The 21,860-nt window shown below is 40.1% G+C and overlaps 1 protein-coding gene across 8 annotated transcripts in view; it reads right to left on the bottom strand.

Annotated features, from left to right (window-relative positions):
- Positions 1–2,763: 2,763 nt before the first annotated feature.
- Positions 2,764–21,860, bottom strand: part of DEPDC5 (DEP domain containing 5, GATOR1 subcomplex subunit) — a 152,876-nt gene continuing 133,779 nt past the window's right edge. For 7 of the 8 annotated variants that reach the window (XM_089653247.1, XM_089653252.1, XM_089653250.1 and 4 more), the window contains 10 exons: positions 19,614–19,735; positions 19,457–19,540; positions 17,889–18,021; positions 17,689–17,797; positions 7,434–7,664; positions 6,235–6,404; positions 5,926–6,097; positions 4,645–4,705; positions 4,471–4,553; positions 2,764–4,345 (listed from right to left, as the gene is read on the bottom strand). In XM_089653247.1, the coding sequence (XP_089509373.1) occupies positions 4,050–4,345; positions 4,471–4,553; positions 4,645–4,705; positions 5,926–6,097; positions 6,235–6,404; positions 7,434–7,664; positions 17,689–17,797; positions 17,889–18,021; positions 19,457–19,540; positions 19,614–19,735 (1,461 nt within the window). In that variant the 3' untranslated portion in view covers positions 2,764–4,049. The remainder of the gene's footprint in view (positions 4,346–4,470; positions 4,554–4,644; positions 4,706–5,925; positions 6,098–6,234; positions 6,405–7,433; positions 7,665–17,688; positions 17,798–17,888; positions 18,022–19,456; positions 19,541–19,613; positions 19,736–21,860) is intronic. The other variant, XM_089653249.1, reaches the window with a different exon arrangement.

Consider the following 21,860-nt stretch of genomic DNA (forward strand, 5'->3'; position numbering starts at 1 on the left):
GTGGATTTCCCACAAACTTCATTGTGTCCACGCATTCCTCACTGGCCGTTCTATCTACACCTGGACAGAAATAAGGGACAAATATGAAGCCCCTCACACTGAACTCTTCCGATTCTTACAAATCAAACATTGGGTGACTTTGATGCTTGTTGACAAAGATCCGACGACCCAGCTATCGTTGTTTGAACACATTTGTCAACGGACGCCCTTTTTTCCCTAAAACTGATTATCTATCCTTTATTCACAGTTGAATAACCTTCACTATCCCAAAAATCACTCTTATGTTTCCAGGTGGGAAAAGGACCTTAAAGACATGGGTTGCTGGGCACAAATATGGACAATATTTACTGCCTGTTCCATCAATATTCTTACTATCGAATCTGATTTTATAACTTTTATCAGGTGGTACCTGGTCCTGTAGTGGATTGTGATAGACAGTCCACGTTTTATTAGATGATCAGTAAAATGACAATTTTATAGTCTTGCTACTTTCTGCTTCTTGTTCTTTAAAATTCCTTACTCTCTTAAGTAAACAATCAGATATAGGTTGACAGAACAATGATGATAATTAAGATGGCGCTTTCATCCGGAGTCTCACCCTAGGTGACTCATTAGGAGAAAAGTATCTTTTAATGTAAACAACCCCCATAAAAGGGAATGAGTCTTTTTGGGAAAAATGATTGGAAGATATCAACACGGATGGAAGAACACGCAGAAACCCAGTGGACTTTTCACCCAATCAATGTATATGCTTTGCCTGCATCATAAGCCCTATAAATGATACTGTTAGTTCCTCAATAAAACAGAATTTTAGGAAGTTGACATACTGCAACAGTGTCAGTGTCTTTCTTCCACGTGCACGTAATTCTATATTAATTTGGCTCACTGGTAGATCACGGTAAATGGTCTGTAAGTGACCGAGTCCAAAACAGTCCTGTCCCGTCTGGCGCACCTTCAGCCATCTACTCCTAGTACCTGTTTCCGAGGATGCGCAACCCCGGGAGACGTCTTACACATATGGTGGACATGCCCTATGCTCTCTCGGTTCTGAACAAAGGTCCTTAAACTCCTACATTCATTATTAGCCTGTCCCTTACCAATGGCATGTCCTTCTCCACCTGAAAATCCTGAGCCTCACTAAATACCAATCTAAGCTGGCTACACATGTACTATTGGCAGCAAAACAAACCATAGTGAAAGCTTGGAAACAACAGTTCACACCTTTTACAGTAGTTCACTGCCAACTAGACTTTTTCCTTATTAATGAAAAGCTCTCCAGCATTCTTTCAGACACTAATAAGAGATTTCTTAAAACTTGGACTCCTTGGATCCAACATGCCCATCCTTCTATATCAATAGGCAGTTTTACATTACTATAATTACAGAGGCTCCATAACCCGTGTTTGAGTGCTTTTGACGTCCTTTTGCATCCTCCTTTTTTTTTCTATAGGCTCTCCCACAGGGACGATTTGTGGTTTTTCCTATGTATTCCTTGGTTCAATTATATACTCCGTGTATTTTATATACTAATATACGTCTCACCAATGCCTGATATTGGACATTAGGTGTATGGATCCTCATCTGTTCCACATGCTGATCCATCGACATAATGTGGTCAATGTAATTCTTGACATACCATTTCCTTTGTCACTGGTTACAGTTTGGTGATTCTGTGCACAACCGCTTTTGATTTGTTGGCTCTTGATATACTAATTTTGCCTGTAAACATAATAGCGTTTGCAATTGTATCCTCTAAAATCAAATTTTTTCCAATAAAAATTTACTGAACATGAAAAATCTGTCTTCAGATATTTCTTGCCCAGTCGTGACGTTTCAACTTACAGTATGTGTCTTGTTCAGTGGTGGTCGGGTTTCAGCCTCCCTTACCTTGGCCATGTCTCTGAGCACTGGACACCTTGTACTTCTGGGCACTCCAGATAGGGTTGCAGTTCTGAAATATGTCAGCACTAGAGGATAATGGGTTCCTGGTAGCTTTAAGTTTGTTTTTTGCAACCCTGTTGACCATTTGCAACAAAGCATTTGATGGTTCTGTGATCATGCCACAATATCTTAGCAAAGAGTGCTACATCCCTCTGAAAGACGTTTTACAATTTTTGATATTTCAGAGTCAGTTAAATCTCTTTTTTGGCCCATTTAGCCTGAGGAAAAGAAGCTGTCTAATAATTAAGCACAGCTTGATATAGGTTGTTAATCTCCTTAGGCCACACCCTCCATCATTACAAATACACACCACCTGATATGCTTACGTCCAATAAGCATTCATATTTATACAGCTTGCATTTGGACAATATGCATAAAAATGATGATTTGGTCAAAAATACTCATTTGCCTAATAATTGTGCACACAGAAGCAGCCGTATTCAGTCAATCATTACATATGCAGGTTCTGCCTCCTACTTTGTAAAACTACATAGTGAATGTGCTTTACTGCTCCTTTTAATAATAAAGTCTATGACTTACCTAATGAAAATGTACTTCTCATATGGCATTATATCTACAATTGTTAAAGTGCCTACAGACAGTTGATAACTGCATGATCCAGTAGCCAAATGATCATTGTATAAACTCTCAAGTTCACATGGGTCATGTTTGTGCCAATGGAGAGGGAAGGGTGAGTGCTACAGGGTAGCCTGCCTGTCAGGGGGCAGGCAACCCCACATAGTGATTGCCCAGGAAAATACATATAGCCGAATCAGGCCAAACCTTAATGTCTGTAAGGATCAAAAATCAGGAAGGTAAGCATTTGCACTGACCCACACAGAGCTTCCTCCAGTGGCTAAACTTTATATCTCTATATTTAATACAGTAACAAAAATATAGAAATGCAACAATGTAAAACTGTAAAAGTCGTAAAACATAATTTAGGGCAAGTACTGCAATAGTAATTCAAAATAGCTGTTCACTGAAAATACAGTACAGTTTCACTTTAAAGAATAATAATATTAATATTAAAATGCTGAGTGGTTTATAAACTCAAAATACACAATCCAATGTATGTATTTTTTCAAATACCTTTTATTTTAGTTATTACTAGTTATCTGTGTTGACTAGATGGAGATGAGGGCTTGGGCTACGCTAACAACCAGTCTGCAGGCCTACCTGTGGGAGCTGTATACACAGGCTTTTTTATACTTCAGAACTACATTTTTTTACACATAAGTCAATGGGAATACAAAAGCAGCTCAATAAATGGTTGATGCAGCTTAGAATGCAGTCAACTGCAGGTCAAAATTGACTGAAGCCGAATGTACCATTTTCAAGCTAGACCTCCTTGTGATCTTGGACAAAAAATGTACCTCATATTGCAGCATTAAATGTGACTTTTTATGCAACACCACCTGGCTCCCTTTTACGATCTCTTATGAGCCCTAATTTTATCAATGGCAGTGATGTACATTAGTTATCCAGTCTGCTTGTATTTCTATACAATAATAAACTAAAAGCTTTTAACCATTTTGGAGATAGTGCAAAGCAATCATCAAACCATTTTAAATAGTGGTTTTGTTGTTTCTTTTTCCAAAGTTGAGAAGCAAACTAGCAGCTTTAAAAGGTGAGCTAGCACACTAGTAAATGGAATGTAAGCCCACATTGCTGTTACATATATCTCCCAGCAAAACCAACACAGATATCCAGCTACAACTATAAATGAAGGTACTTAAAATACATATAGTGTATACTCTTTAATGTGTTAGGCACACATAATATAAACAAAAACATTTGCGATAGCCGTACTTTAAGTGATCTGGCTTGAATGGTTTCAGATTGGTTGCTTTAACTCACTGTACTTTGCACCATGTTATTAAATAAGCCAACATAAATGAAGCTTATTGCTTTTGAAAGTCTTCCTTCCCCATAGGGGAACAACCAGATTTACCCTTCTAAGATCAGTTCAAATTGTGTCCAGGAGCAAGAAGAAGCAGCTGATGCAGGCATTTGGTCCTCATAGAGGTTTAGGGAGGAAACAGAATCAAAAGCAGATTTGCACATCACCTTAAGCCAGTCATCAGTGACCTCTGCAGCAGAAAAGTTTAGGGTTCACTTGTGTTCATCTTCTCCAGACAGCTGGCCCAAAAGTTAGCAAGTCTGTTATCACGATTAGCACAAAAGTCTGTAAAATCCTTGAGCAAACGATCAGCAAATCGCTCATCTCCTGTGCCACTGGACCGCCAGGTTTTGGTCAGCATAGTATTATAGGCCCAATTGTAACCTATCTTTTCTTCACCAAACAGACTCTGAGTTGATGAACTGGTGGAATTTCTTCTCCGTCTCTGCTGACCTGAGGTATATTTCCGCTTTGAATATGGCAGCTGTAAAAATACAGTACCTGCATAAAAACGTAAAAATCGTAAGAATCCAGATATTAGTTATTAGGTGTAGGACAACCAGGGAAAAGAATGAAGAAAAAAAAAAGGATGAACATGTTTTTGTCTTTGCAGTATCTAAATTTACCTGTCACATGTATATATTGAGGTTTATTTTCTGATGGGAAGTTGAAGGCAGATGCAGAATATTTGTCCTGAATGAAACCGAACCTATATGGAAGGAGAATAAAAAAGGAAGTTCAAGAAAAATAAGTTACAAATGGCAAACAAAAAAAAATATTGTTTTCTGGAAGAATGTTACCGATATGCAATCACTTCCTGCAACAAGTGCATTCTGTCCCAATAGGTCTCTGGCTCAAAACCTGAAACAATAATCCCATAAATTACGGTCTGTAGCAACTCTTAAGGCATTCTTGTTTTGTTTCCTTTGTATGAGTTTATACAAAAAAGTTAAGGTATGCATCCGCTCAATCACTAAAACATCATATAACCTTTAACATGTTAATGTTATTACAAAAGTCGTTTTCAATATTTTTACATCTGCAGCTTTCATCAAAATAACACCTGATGATTTTGCCATGCAGCAGCCAATCCTAGGAAAAAGGCTGCACAGGCTCTTGGGCCTTCTGGGAAATGGTGGGGCCTGGAACATGGAGATTTGCATAGTACGTACACGCTACTAAGCACTTTAAATTTTATTGCACAAATGTGCAGAATAAGCACGAACATGCAGTAAAGGGTTATTTTTTTTTTTCAGATGATGCTGCGGTTTCTACAGTGAGCAAAATCCTCTCTTGTAATAAAAGAGGTATAGACTCCAGAGAGAGAGAGAGATATCATATTACCCCTGTACAAATCATTAGTAAGACCTCATCTGGAAAATGCAGTTCACTTTTGGGTACTGATTCACAAAAAGAACATTGGGGAACTGGAGAAAGTACAAAGAAGGGCAACCAAACTGATAAGAGGCATGGAGGAAATCAGCTATGAGGAAAGATTAGAGGAACTGAATGTATTCTTGAGTAGAGGAGATTAAGGGGGGATATGATCAACATGTATAAATACATCAGTGGTTCATATAGTGAACTCGGTGTAAAGCTATTCACCCTGAGGTCATCACAGAGGACAAGGAGGCACTCTTTACGTCTGGAGGAAAAGAAATTTAATCTCCAAACACGGAAAGGTTTCTTCACAGTGAGAGCTGTGAAAATGTGGAATTGACTCCCTCAAGAGTTGGTTCTGGCCAGCTCAGTGGATTTCTTTAAAAAAGGCCTGGATTGTTCTTAGATACACAGAATATAACTGGATACTAACATTTATAAGTAAAGTTGATCCAGGGAATATCCCATTGCCTCTTGGGGGATCAGGAAGGAATGTTTTCCCTTGCAGGAGAAAATTGGATCATGCTTTGCTGGGTTTATGTGCCTTCCCCTGGATTAACCATGGGTATAGGATAATTTTTTTTTTTTCCATTAATGGTTGAACTGCATGGACTTTTGTCTTTTTTCAGCCTGACTAACTATGTAGCTATGTGTAAAGTAGACGAGCATGCCTAACTTAAAGTTATTTGCTTGTTACACACCTTCAAATAGATGATCACTCTCAGCCTTTACTAGGCTGGTAATATTAAGGGGAATGAAGAGCTGAGCACGCAGGGGGTCTCCATATAGGTAGCTCGGCAATGCGAATGGACCCTCCAAAACAGGCACAAGTAGAAAACCACAGGAGTTTGCTTTCCTATGCCAACCCTGAACCTAAAGAAAGAAAAAGCAAGAATCGTCTTGAAGTAAATGCTACAATGATCCAAAATTCCAAGAGAACTGAAAAAAAAAAAAATAAAACAAACTGATAAATTACAAGGACAACAACAAGATAAACACAAAGCCCTCACCATTTCAAAAAGTACTGCAGCAGTCACCGCCATCCAGTGCAGTTTGATCTCAAATGCAGCTGTTAGAGAGAAGTTTCCATGGTAATAGCAGCTGCACCATTCCAGTCTATCCGTGCGGTTATTAACATCCACATCTAAGGTTACTGTTCTCTGCTCTGGGACAGTGGCAGCTATGAAAATCAAGGTCACGTAAGAAAAAAAAGAAAATATATTACAACTGGGAGAAACTAAAAAGGAAGAATATCCAACAAGAAGGAAGATAACCAACTGATAAAATATGAAAAAAAGTCAACAGACTCATGCATGGAAAATAAAGTTTACAGTTAGAGAGATTCAGACTCACAATATAACAATAAGCTGAAGAATGCTACATGCAGCCTACATACAAAAGCATGCAACCAAGCAAGAGTGTGAAATGGAAAACAATCAATGAATGACCAGTGATCAAAATGAAATATGTCACAGGATATAAAAAGACATTTCAATGATCTCATTGTTCCCACAAAATGTGAAAACACCCAGGAAATAAGAGGATAAGGTTGTGATGATAGAGCCTGTTCCATGGCTCTGAACAGATAGATGCCTGGCATGCAAGTTACGTGGTACCCGTCAGGGGAGGAGCTTCTGGAAATGAGATTACAGCCACAAGGTCAAGAGAGGAACCAATGATGTCACATGGACGCAGCAAAGGTGTAGCCTTTAGCTATGTTACCTTTATTTGGGTGGTTAAAGTAGAATATGAAGAATTAATACTGATGTGACATGACTCAGCATTATCAGATTCCCATTACATGTTGGAGAACAGCAGAAACCGCTATTAAAATGAGAGTTTCAGACAGATAGAACAGTAAAAATGATGCTTTAGTTTTATACTGGCATATAGATACAGTACCAGCATCACTAGCTTGTGTTCAGGCTATTTACAAATGTAACGCATGTATGATTTTAAAATGGTTGTCAAAATTATTAAATAGTAGCTGCTGCTGCTTCAGAAAATAAGGCTTGCCATGTGTTCTTAGGAGCTGGGCTTTGGCCTTGATGTAGTAGAAATATCTGCAGAAATCACAGCATTTGAGGGGATGTTGTGAATAATTCAAATCATGGGCTGGATGAACCATGAAAGCCATGGATAGTCCATGGGAGATCATTCTCTTGGACATGGCATTCCATCAGCTCCTCTGCCCTTTGCGGGCAGCTACCTAGCAGCGCTGCGGCCTGGCTCCTTCCTCCGAAGCTGCGGCTGAAAGAACTGTGCCTACTTGCATAAGAGGCTGGCCGACTGGGTAACCAAGGCAGGAGAAATGGTGGGATTTCAGAATGGAGTAGTTCTTCTTCCACCAGTGCCACCTCAAACCATTTCCTCTGAAAAGCTGTAAAATCCTCCATTGCAGCTGAATGCCATGGGCTTGGTTGAGTCAAGTTTGTTGTAGCTACAAGATAAAAGAATATTTATAGCTATGTAAAAATCATCAGCTAACATCTGAGAGACAGAAGCTGCAAATTAACAGTTATGATACAGACAAATGTTAGTACAAAGCCATAAATCTAAATGTACCTTGGTATTATAATTCACTGTCTAGTGTGGGTCATGTGGGTAGAAGTCTGTGATTCTCAACTTTCCTATTGACTTGGATTACAACTAAAAAACTCTTTCTAGTGGATTCTACATCAATGTTTCAGAATACAAGTCTTTACTAATTCTTAATTGCATTCAGAATGTCCTTAGATTCACACAGGTTTATAAACAGCCTTAAAATTATGATTTTTTGGGGGATCCTGTAAGATGGGAGTTTAGAAACACTATCTTATAGCAGTTCAAAGCAAATGGTTGCTTATGTGAATTATAAGCATATCTAGGGGGATCAAGCTGCTGGATTTACCTACTTAAAACAGGGGTAGGCAACCTTTGAGAGGTAGAAATCCACCTGAACAACATGGAAAAGATCAAAGATTATTGGGGCATGGCTGATGCTGAAAGGCCCATGAATCACTTACAGATTTGGTAGAGTGTGCCTGAAAAAGGAAGGGAGGAACCCTATTATTTTGAGGAGCAGGTTGGACACTCCTGATCAAGAGGGCTATGCATGTGGCCCAACACAAAATTGTAAACTTATGACTATGAATGCAGCCTGTGTATGTCTGAAGGGATGCCATGTTTGGCACAGAACTCACGGCAGTGGCTGGCATGGACAAGCTGGGCATGTTTGGAGGGATGCAGTGTTTGGCATAGCACCAGTGATGCATACAGGGTCGTCCACTAGTGCCAGGCAAGTAAGTGCTGCATTGCTGGATCTGAGGGAGAGCTGAAGTGGGTTGCGCTCCCCCCAGATTTAAGTTGCACCCCATCCGAAGTCCCCCAACAACACCCCCCCCCCACCTCTGGCACTGTACCTGGCCGTGTACACAGTCTGAATGCACAGCACATGGATGAAATCCGATTCCTTTACCTATGTTTATTTTTTTTAATTCTAGTATGTCTTCCACATTGTTGTAACAGAACTAAAAAAATAAAAAAAAAAAGTTGGGGTTGAAGGAAGATTATTCAAGGTAAATTGGACAGATAGCTACTTATTGTAAAGGCAAATACTAAAGTACTCTGCTTATTTTGTAGGGAATTTGTGGCAGTTTTCAAAGACTGCAATTTGAAAAGGCACCATATGCAAAAACATGCTGATAAATTTGAGGCGTATCAAGGAATGTCTTGAAGACAAAATAGGTTCGTTTATCAAAAACAGTGTCAAATATCGCACTAATTTCATGTTGCCCTCTTTTACTTTTATAATGAAAAAAATTACAAAATAATTACATTTTATGACTCAGACAGGTACATCATCTACAGTATTATCAGCGATCATTAACTTGTGATCACCACTGGGTTTTTTATTTTTTGCTAAATAAATGAAAAAAGACTGAAAATTTAGCAAATAATTGCTCTTTATACATTTAGGCCAAAATATATACTGCTAAATTTCTCTGGTGAAAATAACCCGAATCAGTATATACACTGCTCAAAGAATAAAAGGAACACTTTGAAAACACATCAGATCTCAATGGAGAAAAATATCATGCTGGATATCTATACTGATAGGTACTGGGTAACTGAATTCAAAGACACCCTGAAAATCAAAGTGAAAAAATGATGCAGCAGGCTAGTCCATTTTGCAGAAATTTCATTGCAGCAACTCAAAATGGTACTCAATAGTTTTTATGGCCCCCACGTGCTTGTATGCATGCCTCACAATGTCAGGGCATGCTCCCAATGTGATGATGGATGGTGTCCTGGGGTATTTCCTCCCAGATCTGGACCAGGGCATCACCGAGCTTCCTGAACAGTCTGAGGTGCAACCTGGTGGCGGTTCTATTGGATTTAAGTCCGGCAAGTGGGGGGGCCATTCAATGGCATCCATCCCTTCATTCTCCAGGAACTGCCTGCATACCCTTGCCACATGAGGCCAGGCAACAGGAGGAACCCAGGACCCACTGCACCAGCGTAGGGTCTGACAATGGGTCCAAGGATTTCATCCCAATACCTAATGGCAGTCAGGGTGTCATTGTCTAGCCTGTAGAGGTCTGTGCGTCCCTCCATGGATATGTCTCCCCAGACCATCACTGACCCACCACCAAAACGGTCATGCTGAACAATGTTACAGGCAGCATAACATCCTCCATGGCTTCTCCAGACCCTTTTACGTCTGTCACATGTGCTCAGGGTGATCCTGCGCTCATCTGTGAAAAGCACAGGACGCCAGTGGCGGACCTGCTAATTCTGGTGTTCAATGGCAACTGCCAATCGGGCTCAATGGTACCGGGCAGTGAGCACAGGGCCCACTAATGGACGTCGGGCCCTCAGGCCACCCTCATGAAGTCGGTTTCTGATTGTTTGGTCAGAGACGTTCACACCAGTGGCCTGCTGGAGGTCATTTTGTAGGGAGGAACAGTGCTCATCCTGTTCCTCCTAGCACAAAGTAGCAGATACCAGTCCTGCTGATGGGCTAAGGACCTTCTACGGCCCTCTCCAGCTCTCCTAGAGTAGCTCCCTGTCTCCTGGAATCTCATCCATGCTCTTCAGACTGTGCTGGGAAACCTGGCAATGGCACGTATTGATGTGCCATGCGGAGGAGCTGGACTGCCTGTGCAACCTCTGTAGGGTCCAGGTATCGCCTCATGCTACCAGTAGTGACACTGACCGTAGCCAAATCTAAAACTAGTGAAAAACAGTCAGAAAAGATCAGTAGGGAAAAAAATGTCAGTGGCCTCCACCTGTAAAACCATTCCTGTTTTGGGGATCGACTCATTGTTGCCCATATAGTGCACCTGTTGTTAATTAACACCAAAGCAGCTGAAACTAACAACCCCCTCTGCTACTTAATCAACCAAATCGATATCCCAGGAGTTTAATTGACTTGATGCTATACTCTAATTAAAAAGTGTTCCTTTAAGTTTTTTGAGCAGTGTATTATTTAGCTTGTAGGAAAGTTATAGAGTCCACAAACTATAGTATATATCTGAAAATCGATTAATCCTGTTGTACCGACAGCCTATCATTTCCTGAAGCCCAAAAATGGCAGGACAGTTCAGATATCCCCCCAAATTACCCCTTTTTGGAAAGTAGACAGTCTGGCGTATTTAGTAAGAGGCATGGCAAATCGTTTTGGGAAATTAAAAAAAAAAAAAATCTCATTTTTTTTTTTCATACTGTCACCAGTGCAGTACAGCGTCACCATATAATTGGTGTGGCGGTGATCAGAGACACAGACTGGTGAGGAGTACAAAAAAATATATATATATATATTTTTTTTTTTCAAAATATATTTTCTTTTTTTTATGACACACTGTGACCAGAGTAGTATAATGTTACCATATTAACATTATACTACTCTGTGTAAGTGTTCAGTATTTTTTTTTTTACACATTATGATTGCTTATAGCAAGCATCTAACTGAATGAAATACATTCAGTTTGTTTTGTTGTGATTAGCTGTGATTGGCCACAGCTAATCACATGACACAGATGTGCTGTGATTGGCCTAGTCTGTACCATGTGATCACTGTGACCAATCACAGCTAGCAACACAATTGTATACAATGGATGGCATGAAAGGAAGCCATCCATTGTGTACAATTGTCATGTGACCTGCTGTGATTGGTCACAGCGCTCACATGGTACTGGCAAAAGGCCAGTACACAAATCAGTCATTGGCTGCGTCTAATGGACACAGCCAGTGACAGATCTTGTCGCAGTGCAGCCCCACGGGTGTGCGAGAGGCAGCGATCTGGGAGGACGTCATATGATGTCCACCCTCCGATCGACAAAAGTCCCACTCAGCCATCAATTTACTATAAGCCGGGTGGGAACTGGTTAAAGTGATTCTGAACTTTAGAAGGTTTTTTTACCGTAATGTATTCTCTTCATTAAGGTAAAAAAAAATATGTGACCAGACCACTCCTTCCCCCACCACCACCCGATCCGGTGCTGCGCCCTCTCATTCCTCACAGAACTCAGATGCTGCAGTCAATCACAGCCTGTGGGAAGGGAGCAGGGGGCAAGGCCAAGCATCACTGTGTGTCGTCAACAAAAACAGAGAGTCTGGCTAGGGTTCGAGCCCCCACGAGTACCCACAGAAAAGTGGCTTGCTATGGGGGCACCCTGAAGGAAGGAGGAACCAGAAGCACCCACAGGGGACCCCAGAAGAGGAAGATCAGGGCTGCTCTGTGCAAAGTCATTGCAGAGAGCAGGTAAGTATGACGTTTATTATTTTTTAAAAATTCCACTTTTGGGCTCTGTGCAGGGAAGGCAAAACAATTAAAATTTAAAAGTAAAAGTTTACCATAATTGTGCATCATATTTAAAAATTATTATATCCATGCAAAAAAAGTCTCACTCTGTAATATTCTTTAATATGCCTGTGTTAGTCTTTTCACTCCAGATTACGGGCTTTTTTGTGGCGTCGGCGCAGCACAGGCTTCTTTCTGGCAACTTGACCATGCAGCTCATTTTTGTTCGTCATATTGTGCTCCTTGAAACAACCATACAGTCTTATTTCAGGGCATCCTGTATTTCATCTGAGGTTACCTGTGGGTTTCTCTTTCTATCCCAAACAATTCTTCTGGCAGTCGTGGCAGCAAACTTTCTTGGTCTACTAAACCTTGGCTTGGTAGAGATCCCTGAATTTTCCACTTTTTAATAAGTGATTGCACAATACTGACGGGCATATTCAAGGCTTTGAATATCTTTTTATATCCTTTATCATTTTTATAAAGTTCCATTACCTTGTTACGTAGGTCTTTTTACAGTTCTTTTCTGCTCCCCATGGCTCAGTATCTAGCCTGCACAGTGCATTCACATGACAGCTAACAAACTCATTAACTATTTACACACAGACACTAATTGTAATTTAAAAAGCCACAGATGTGGGAACTTAACCTTTAATTTCCATTTTAATCTGTGTGTGTCACCTTGTGTGTCTGTACCAAGGCCAAACACTCCAGGGCATTTGATCAGGGCCATATATATATATATATATACACACACATACACCCTTATACAGTGTATATATACACTCACCAACCACTCTATTAGGTACACCTGTTCAGCTGCTTGGTAACACAGATTGCTAATCAGCCAACCACATGGCAGTAACAATGCATTTAGGCATCTAGACGTGAAGATGACTTGCTGAAGTTCAAAATAGCATTGGAATGGGGAAGAAATGGATTTAAGTGACTTTGAGCGTGGCATGGTTGTTGGTGCCAGACAAGCTGGTCTGAGTATTTTGAAAAACTGCGGATCTACAAGGATTTTCATGTACAACCATCTCTAGGGTTTACAGAGAATGGTGCGAAAAAGAGAAAATATCCAGTGAGAAACAGTTGTGTGGACAAAAATGCCTTGCTGATGTCAGAAGAGAAGGGGCGGACTGGTTCAAGATGATACAAAGGCAATGGTAACTTGTGTCAATATGGACAAAAACTCTGAGGAATGTTTCCAACACCTTGTTGAACCTATGCCATGAAGAATTAAGGCAGTTTTGAAGGCAAAAGGGGGTACAACCTGGTACTAGCAAGGTGTACCTAATAAAGTGGCCGGTGAGTGTGTTAATTTATATTGTTTCACAGTATAAACTAACCACTCATAGCAGTGATTTGCGTATATATATATACACATACACACACACACATGAATGTATATACATGCATACATACACACACACTAAAATAATGTGGTTGCATAAGTGTGCACACCCTCTTATAACTGGGGATGTAGCAGTGTTCAGAATTAAGCAATCACATTTAAAATCATGTTAAATAGGAGTCAGTTCACACCTGCCATAATTTAAAGTGCCTCTGATTAACCCCAAATAAAGTTTAGCTGTTCTAGTACGTCTTTCCTGACATTTTCTTAGTCGCATCCTACAGCAAAAGCCACGGTCCACAGAGAGCTTCCAAAGCATCAGAGAGATCTGATTGTTAAAAGGTATCAGTTCAGGAGAAGGGTATAAAAGAATTTCCCAGGCATTAGATATACCATGGAACACAGTCATAATCAAGAAGAGAAGATATGGCGCAACAGTGACATTACCAAGAACTGGACGTCCCTACAAAATTGATAAAAAGACAAGCAAAAAACTAGTCTGGGAGGCTGCCAAGAGGCCTACAGCAACATTAAAGGACCTGCAGGAATATCTGGCAAGTGCTGGCTGTGTGGTACATGTGCAAACCGTATTCTTCATATGTCTGGGCTATGGGGTAGAGTGGCAAGATGGAAGCCTCTTCTTACGAAAAAAAACATCTAAGCCCAGATAAATTTTGCAAAAACACATCTGAAGTCTCCCAAAAACGTGGGAAAATTTGTTATGATCTGATGAAACCAAGGTTGAACTTTTTGTCCAAAATTCCAAAAGATATGTTTGGCACAAAAACACCACTGCACATCACCAAAAGAACACCATACCCACAGTGAAGCATGGTGGTGGCAGCATCATGCTTTGGGGCTGTTTTTCTTCAACTGGAACTGGGGCCTTAGTCAAGGTAGAGGGAATTATGAACAGTTCCAAATAACAGTCAATATTGGCACAAAACCTTCAGGCTTCTGCTAGAAAGCTGAACATGAAGAGGAACTTCATCTTTCAGCATGACAACGGCTCAAAGCATACATCCAAATGAACAAAGGAATGGCTTCACCAGAAGAAGATTAAAGTTTTGGAATGGCCCAGCCAGAGCCCAGACCTGAATCCGATCGAAAATCTGTGGGGTGATCTGAAGAGGGCTGTTCACAGGAGATGCCCTGACAGATCTGGAGTGGGCAAATATTGCCAAGTCAAGATGTGCCATGCTGAGAGACTCATACCAAAAAAGACTGAGTGATGGAATCACATCAAAAGGTGCTTCAACAAAGTATTAGTTTAAGGGTGTGCACACTTATGCAACCATATTATTTTAGTTTTTTATTTTTACTTCCTTCCACCTAAAAATTTCAGTTTGTTGTTCAACTGAGTTGTACAGTTTATAGGTTACATTAAAGGTGAAAAAAGTTCTGAAATGTTTTATCTTTGTCTCATTTTTTTACATCACAGAAACCTGACATTTTAACAGGGGTGTGTAGTCTATTTATATCCACTGTATATACATACATACACACATATATACAGTTGTGTTCAAAATAATAGCAGTGTGTTGAAAAAAGTGAATAAAGCTCAAAATCCTTCTAATAGCTTTTATTGCCAAACACACAAATGCATTGGGAACACTACACATTCTATTCCAAAGCAAAACATGAAGAAAAATATATCAAATTTGTGTTGTTCCTCCAAAAAATTGAAGAAAAGTGAATATTAGACTGTTCAAAAAAATAGCAGTGTTTGTATTCTTCTTTACAAACTCAAACATTCACTACATAAAGTGAAAAATGTTTGAAGATTTTGCTTTCCTTTGAATCACTTAATGAATATTTAGTTGTATAAGCACTGTTTCTGAGAACTGCTGTACATCTGTGTTGCATGGAGTCAACCGACTTCTGGCACCTGTGAACAGGTATTCCAGCCCAGGATGATTGGACTACATTCCACAGTTCTTCTCTATTTCTTGGTTTTGCCTCAGAAACTGCATTTTTGATGTCACCCCACAAGTTTTCTATTGGATTAAGATCCGGGTATTGGGCTGCCCACTCCATAACGTCAATCTGGAACCAAGATGTTGCACGTTTACTGGTGTGTTTGGGGTCGTTGTCTTGTTGGAACACCCATTTCAAGGGCATTTCCTCTTCAGCATAAGGCAGCATGACCTCTTCAAGTATTCTGATGTATTCAAACTGATCCATGATCCCTGGTATGCGATAAATAGGCCCAACACCGTAGTATGAGAAACATCCCCATATCATGATGCTTGCGCAACCATGCTTCACTGTCTTCACAGTGTACTGTGGCTTGAATTCAGTGTTTGGGGGTCGTCTGACAAACGTCTCCGGCCACTAGACCCAGAAACAACAATCTTACTTTCATCAGTCCACAAAATATTGCACCATTTCTCTTTAGGCCAGTCAATGTGCTCTTTGGCAAATTGTAACCTCTTCAGCACATCTTTTTTTCAACAGTGGGACTTTGCGGGGGCTTCTTGCAGATAGCTTGGCTTCACATAGGCATCTTCTAATTGTAACAGTACTCACAGGTAACTTTACACCTTCTTTGATCTTCCTGGAGCTGATTGTTGGCTGAATCCTTGCCATTTTGGCTATTCTTCTATCCATTCGAATGGTAGTTTTTCGCTTTCTTCCACGTCTTTCAAGTTTTGGTTGCCATTTTAAAGCATTTGCGATCATTTTAGCTGAGCAGCCTATCATTTTCTGCACTTCTTTATGTTTTGCCCTCTCCAATCAACTTTTTAATTAAGGTACGCTGTTCTTCTGAACAATATCTGGAACGACCCATTTTCCTCAGAATCTCAGAGAGAAATGCACTGTAACCAGCATGTACAACATTTGCTGCCTTCCTTCCTTAAATAAGGGCAATAATTGCCACCTGTTTTTCAAAGAATGAATGACCTCACTAATAGAACTCCACACTGCTATTATTTTGAACATGCCCCTTTCAATTAGTGATTCAATTACACAGAATCAGCAGCATGTATGTCATGACTGTTGGGTCTGTTGGATTTCTATTACTCTACTACACCTGCTAGTAAATTATTTGCCATGTAGAACTATCATTTCTACCAAAAACAGTGATTGATCAGGTTAGTGATGTCTGACTGCTATTATTTTGAACACAACTGTACATACACACATATACAGTATGTATATGTATACATACATACATATATCTTCTGTTATTCTTAGAGTGGATTAGATATTTTGTTCCCCATCTATTTAGCTGGTTATTTATATTTACCAATCCATATAGATATTCAATAATATATTTTTTTTAACTTTACATATTAACTAAATTGCATACCACACTTTTCTTTTTTAGGTTTTTATCAGATTAATCCAAACAATGAAATCGGCCAACTAAATGATTATGTAGATAATAGTTAGCTCTAGCCCTAGTATGGACTCACCATAATAAATCTTTACATTGATTTTGGGGTGCACTAGTCATGTATTGGTATAAGTTGCACAACTGACATGTTCATTTTGCAATTATTAAATGTTTTATATTTGTAGCACTGTACATTTCTGTTTAATTTGAATCTTCTGAGCCTAGATGGGAACAAGAAGTGTTATATAGGGCAGTGTTTCTCAACCTTCTTTTAGGCAAAGCATCCTTTAAATTATGGACAATTTCAAGGCACCCTCTAAAACTATTGACAGTCCCGAGGTAACCTTTAAAATTCTGGACTACTCTAAAAGTTTTATACAACACAGCAACATCCACACACGTAGAACACCCAACATTAGAGGTGATTTATTTGTCCAAAGCACATACACTTTTGCACACTGGTACTGACTAGTATTCCATTGTTTCTCTTCTTCAGTTTTTGTCCATCACTGAGCTGATGTGACCCCAGCACAGACAGAAAGGGACAAGGGAGGTCAAAAAAGGATGCTATGCTGGTAACGGACATCCTCCTTATCAACTGATGATGTCATTGGTTGTCAGGACGCTGGCGGCTAGAAGGTCGTAATGGTGCTCAATGAAAACCTGTGGCTTTGTGTAACAAAGGCAGACTTTCTCCACGTGCTGGCTTGTATATAAGTTTTGGGCAGTTTTTAGACATTTTGCCAAGGCACCCCTAAAGAAACCTCAAGGATGATAATGTGGCTCTCTCTTTAGTCAGAGTCTAATCACCTGAAGGTAGCTGCATGTAAACCATGGTTAAATACTAAAGCTCCTGTGTCCTGTACTGCACACATAAGAAACCACATTTTCATAGAAGACGCACTGTATTAGTGCACTTGCAAAAAGTATCACGGACAGTACTCAATTGTTCTTTCTAAATCACAAACACATGTTGCTCTCACCCCTTTCAGGCTCTCTTTCAGGAGGTATCCTATATAAATAGAACCCATAGATAAAGGTTCTAAGTGTTTCTCCAGAAGCATGTGTAATATACTGCTCATCCAACATTTTCTGCAAGATACATACATAATTTAGTTTTGATTAAAAAGCAATATACAAAATATCTAATTATCACTGTAGAGAATGCAGGCAGTTTTCTTACCTGCATGATGTCCATTGCCACAGGTTGAGTCTGCACCCAGCTAATGTTATTGATGAGCCAATGTACAACTTCTGCACTGATAAAGCAGGATGGAGGAAGACCTTTCTGTTCTGATAGCAATGGAATACCTGTACTGCAAGAAATTCAGTAACACACCACTCATATTTAGGCGCACTGGACATCTTACTGCTTGTTTTTTTTAAACCGGTGAAAGCTTTTTCCATGTCAATATGCATATCAGCTATGTAAACTATAAATAAAGGGCATGAAACATCTTCTACACTAACCATGTTATATTATCACAATATCAAAATCCAGGAACAGAAAATGAATATGTTGCATCTTACCAGTCCTTAGATGTGGTGCATAAATTGAATTTTTCAGGCATCTTCTGCTAGTACTGCAACATTAATGTTAATTGCTAGAAATTCAGTCATTTTAACCTCCTGTGCGCTGAACTGAAATCCCATGTTAGCAGCCTTCCTATTTCCTTCCTCTAAACTCCAGAAGACCTCCCCCATGTTGTGAAGGTGTCTGTGGTCCAAACAAAGCAAGCAGCCTAGGGCAGTGGTCGGCAAGCCGCAGCTCGCGAGCCACATGCGGCTCTTTACACGCTTTAATGCGGCTCTTGTGTGCCGGGCGCCCGCTCCCCTCCCTCCTCTCGGGCGGCAGGGACTCTGCAGCGTGATCCAAAAAAAAAAACAGCCAGGGCAGCGCGCTCAAATGCAATGATTGGCCAGTCTCGCTGCCACTCACATCCTGATAGCCAGTGATTGGCTGTCAGGATGTGTGTAGGCGGGGCAGCGTGACGAACGTGAGAGGAGCTAGGCTCCTCTCACAGTCCGCCCTGAAGACCGGAACGGCGCGGGAACACGGCGAGAGGAACGCGCGGAGCAAAGGTAAGTGAATTGACACAGGGGGGACTTGGCTTACTACTTGCTACTTACTTACTACTACTATATGAGGGATGAATTAATAGGGGGGATGAATTACTATAGGAGGGGTGAATTACTATATGGGGGGTGAATTACTATATGGGGGATGAATTACTATATGGGGGATGAATTACTATTTGGGGGATGAATTACTATGTGGGGGATGAATTACTATGGGGGATGAATTACTATAAAAACTTATTGAAACTAAAAACAGTGTACCATCCTATGTATTTTCAGTTTTAAAAATGTGGCTCTCAAAATAAATTTCAGTCGTGGTTTTGGCGAGATTTGGCTCAGTTGAAAAAAAAGGTTGCCCACCACTGGCCTAGGGTGACAGCCTGCTGCTCCATAGATACAATACTGGGAGAGAAGGTTGTCAACCTAGAACAGGAAGTGTGTTATTGCCAAGATGAGTAGGTGAGAATAAAGGAATAGAAGCCTCAAAAAAAAAGAAAGGTAATGCAACACCCACATCTAAGGACTGGTAAGCAGAAATATATTATATTTTTGATTTTGGGTTTATATACGCTTTAAGTAAGGCTGTCACACTGTGCTAAATGTATAAATTAACAGCTTTTCTTCAACTCCTTCAAATGTCTAAAAATCTGTCAAACCATACCAGGTACTTACGTTGGGTGTTTCATAGCCTCTAGAATCTCACTCAGGCTGGCACTGGAAGGCAGAGTGCTTGGTCCCCCAGACATCTGTGGAATACTGAACCAAAATTACCTGTCAGAAATCACGTTTTACAAGCAGAATCACAAAAATGATAATGAAGTATGTTTACCTTGGCTCAGCTGATTGAAATGGCTGCTCTCCTATATTGCTTCCTTGAGTAACTGTTGGGGTGTTGTTTGTCAGGCTGCTGTTTCCATCAGTGTAAGGAGAGACTCCTTGATCAACAGAAATCTGTAACAGATGAGAATGATATTCGCATTAGAATAAAGGCTGAAAAAAGTTAACATCAGGCAATAATTAGGTTTTCAAAAACATTTTAAATACTTTGGCATGTTACAACCATGCCAAACAACCATTTACATGCAGCACACTGGACAGGATAATCAGATGCTGAAACACCGAGGAAATATTAGACTTCAGGGCACATGCAAAAGAAAAATCACTGGCCTGTAGGACCTGAAGGGAGAGCATTCTGCAACACAAGCAAAGGCATCTAATTTTTTTTAATTTTATTTTTAGGTATTTATGATAGCTGTCAGAGTAATGGTGGTGATGAGGGAGGGGGGAGGGGAATTGGCTTTCTGGGTTTAGGTCTGCTTTAAGTTAACCCTAAGAATTATGGTGCTTGTAAAGGAAAAAATAAAATAACAAACATGTCATACTTACCTGCTCTGTGCAATGGTTTCGCACAGAGCATCCCCAATCCTCCCCATTCTGGGGTCCCCCGCGAATGCTACTCCCCCCTTACGAGTGCCCCCGTAGAAAGCCGCAGGCTGTGGGGGTATACATGTGGGCTCGATCCTGAGCTGGGCTCTATGTGTCCACTGATACACACAGCGTGACTTGACTCTCCCCTCCACTCCTTCCTCATAGGCTGTGATTGCAGGAGCAGGAGGAGCCAATGGCCGCTGCCTCCATGTCTATTGAGGAGGAAGAGAGAGAAGAGAGTCACTGCTCTTACGCACAGCACTGGTTCGAGATCAGGCTCAGGTAAGTATGGGAGGGGGGGAGCAGAACACAGCAGGTTTTTTCCCTGAATGCAGAGAATGCATAAAAGCAGAACTTCACTCTCTCAATAAACATTGATTATTTTTAATCCGTTTGCTGCTAGCATTAGTAAAAAGATAGGAAGGTATATCATAAGAAAAATTAATAATAGCGCCTATGGTCAAAATTATATAACTTACTAATAGTGTACCAGCTGCAAAAAAATCACCATATATAAAGTGTACCAATAAATAAATAATTTGCGCTAGTAAATGTGTATAAAAAAAAAAAAAAAAAAAAAAAAATCATCGGAGCTCCGTGAGGACGTCGATGACGAAACGCGTAGGGCGGAGCTTGATTGATGTGACGTCATTACGTTTTTGGCTGCCAGCTACTGCGCATGTGCTGAGTAGCCAGGCTCGTTTATGTGATTGCTGTTATGCTGTTGATGCTGGTGTTGGCTGGGACACCTCTTGAGTAAGTGCAATGAGTACCTAATAAAGGAATTGGTTTTTATAATATTGCACCATGAAGTCTTTCTGTTTCTCTCGAGTGCTTGGCATTTCCCCCCATGGATACGTTTGAAGGTGGTCCTTTATCTATTGGAGAAGTGGATTTTCGATTAACTACAAAGTTTTTCATCCTGTTATTTCGATCGATGAGGATCGGTGTGTTGCAGAGTTTCCGTTTCTGAAGATATATTTATGGATGATCTGCCATTATATTATCAAGGTTTTTTGGTGAAAAATTTTTCATATTTAGACACTTTTTTTGCACAAAAGTTTTTTGCACTTAAAAGTTTTTTTAATTTTTTTGTGGTATTGGCATATATATATTTTTTTCTGGACTTATGATTTGATGATTTTTTTTTTTTTTTTTTTATACACATTTACTAGCGCAAATTATTTATTTATAGGTATATCATACTTACATAGTCTGGCTGAAAAAGGACAAAAGTCCATCCAGTTCAGCCATTAAAAGAAAAAAAAAGTTATAATCCTACACCCACACCCAAAAATAACCCAGCAAAGCATGGTCCAATAGGCTCCTGCAGGGGAGAAAATTCCTTCCTGATCCTCCGAGCAGCAATCAGATATTTCCTGCATCAACTTTACCTATAAACGTTAGTAACCAGTTATATTATGTATATCCAAGAAAGAATCCCGGCCTTTTTTAAAAGCAATCCACTGAGCTGGAAAACCAACTCTTGAGGGAATCTATTCTTGAGGGAGTCTGTGATGACCTCAGGGTGAATAACTCTACACCAAGTTCACTATATGAACCACTGATGTATTTATACATGTTGATCATATCCCCCCTTAATCTCCCCTTCTCGAGAGAGTATAAATTTAGTTCCTCTAATCTTTTA

Source organism: Staurois parvus, unplaced genomic scaffold, assembly GCF_062004578.1.
Source record: "Staurois parvus isolate SC_StPar_1 unplaced genomic scaffold, SC_StPar_1.0 ptg000704l, whole genome shotgun sequence".
Taxonomy (NCBI): Eukaryota; Metazoa; Chordata; class Amphibia; order Anura; family Ranidae; genus Staurois; species Staurois parvus.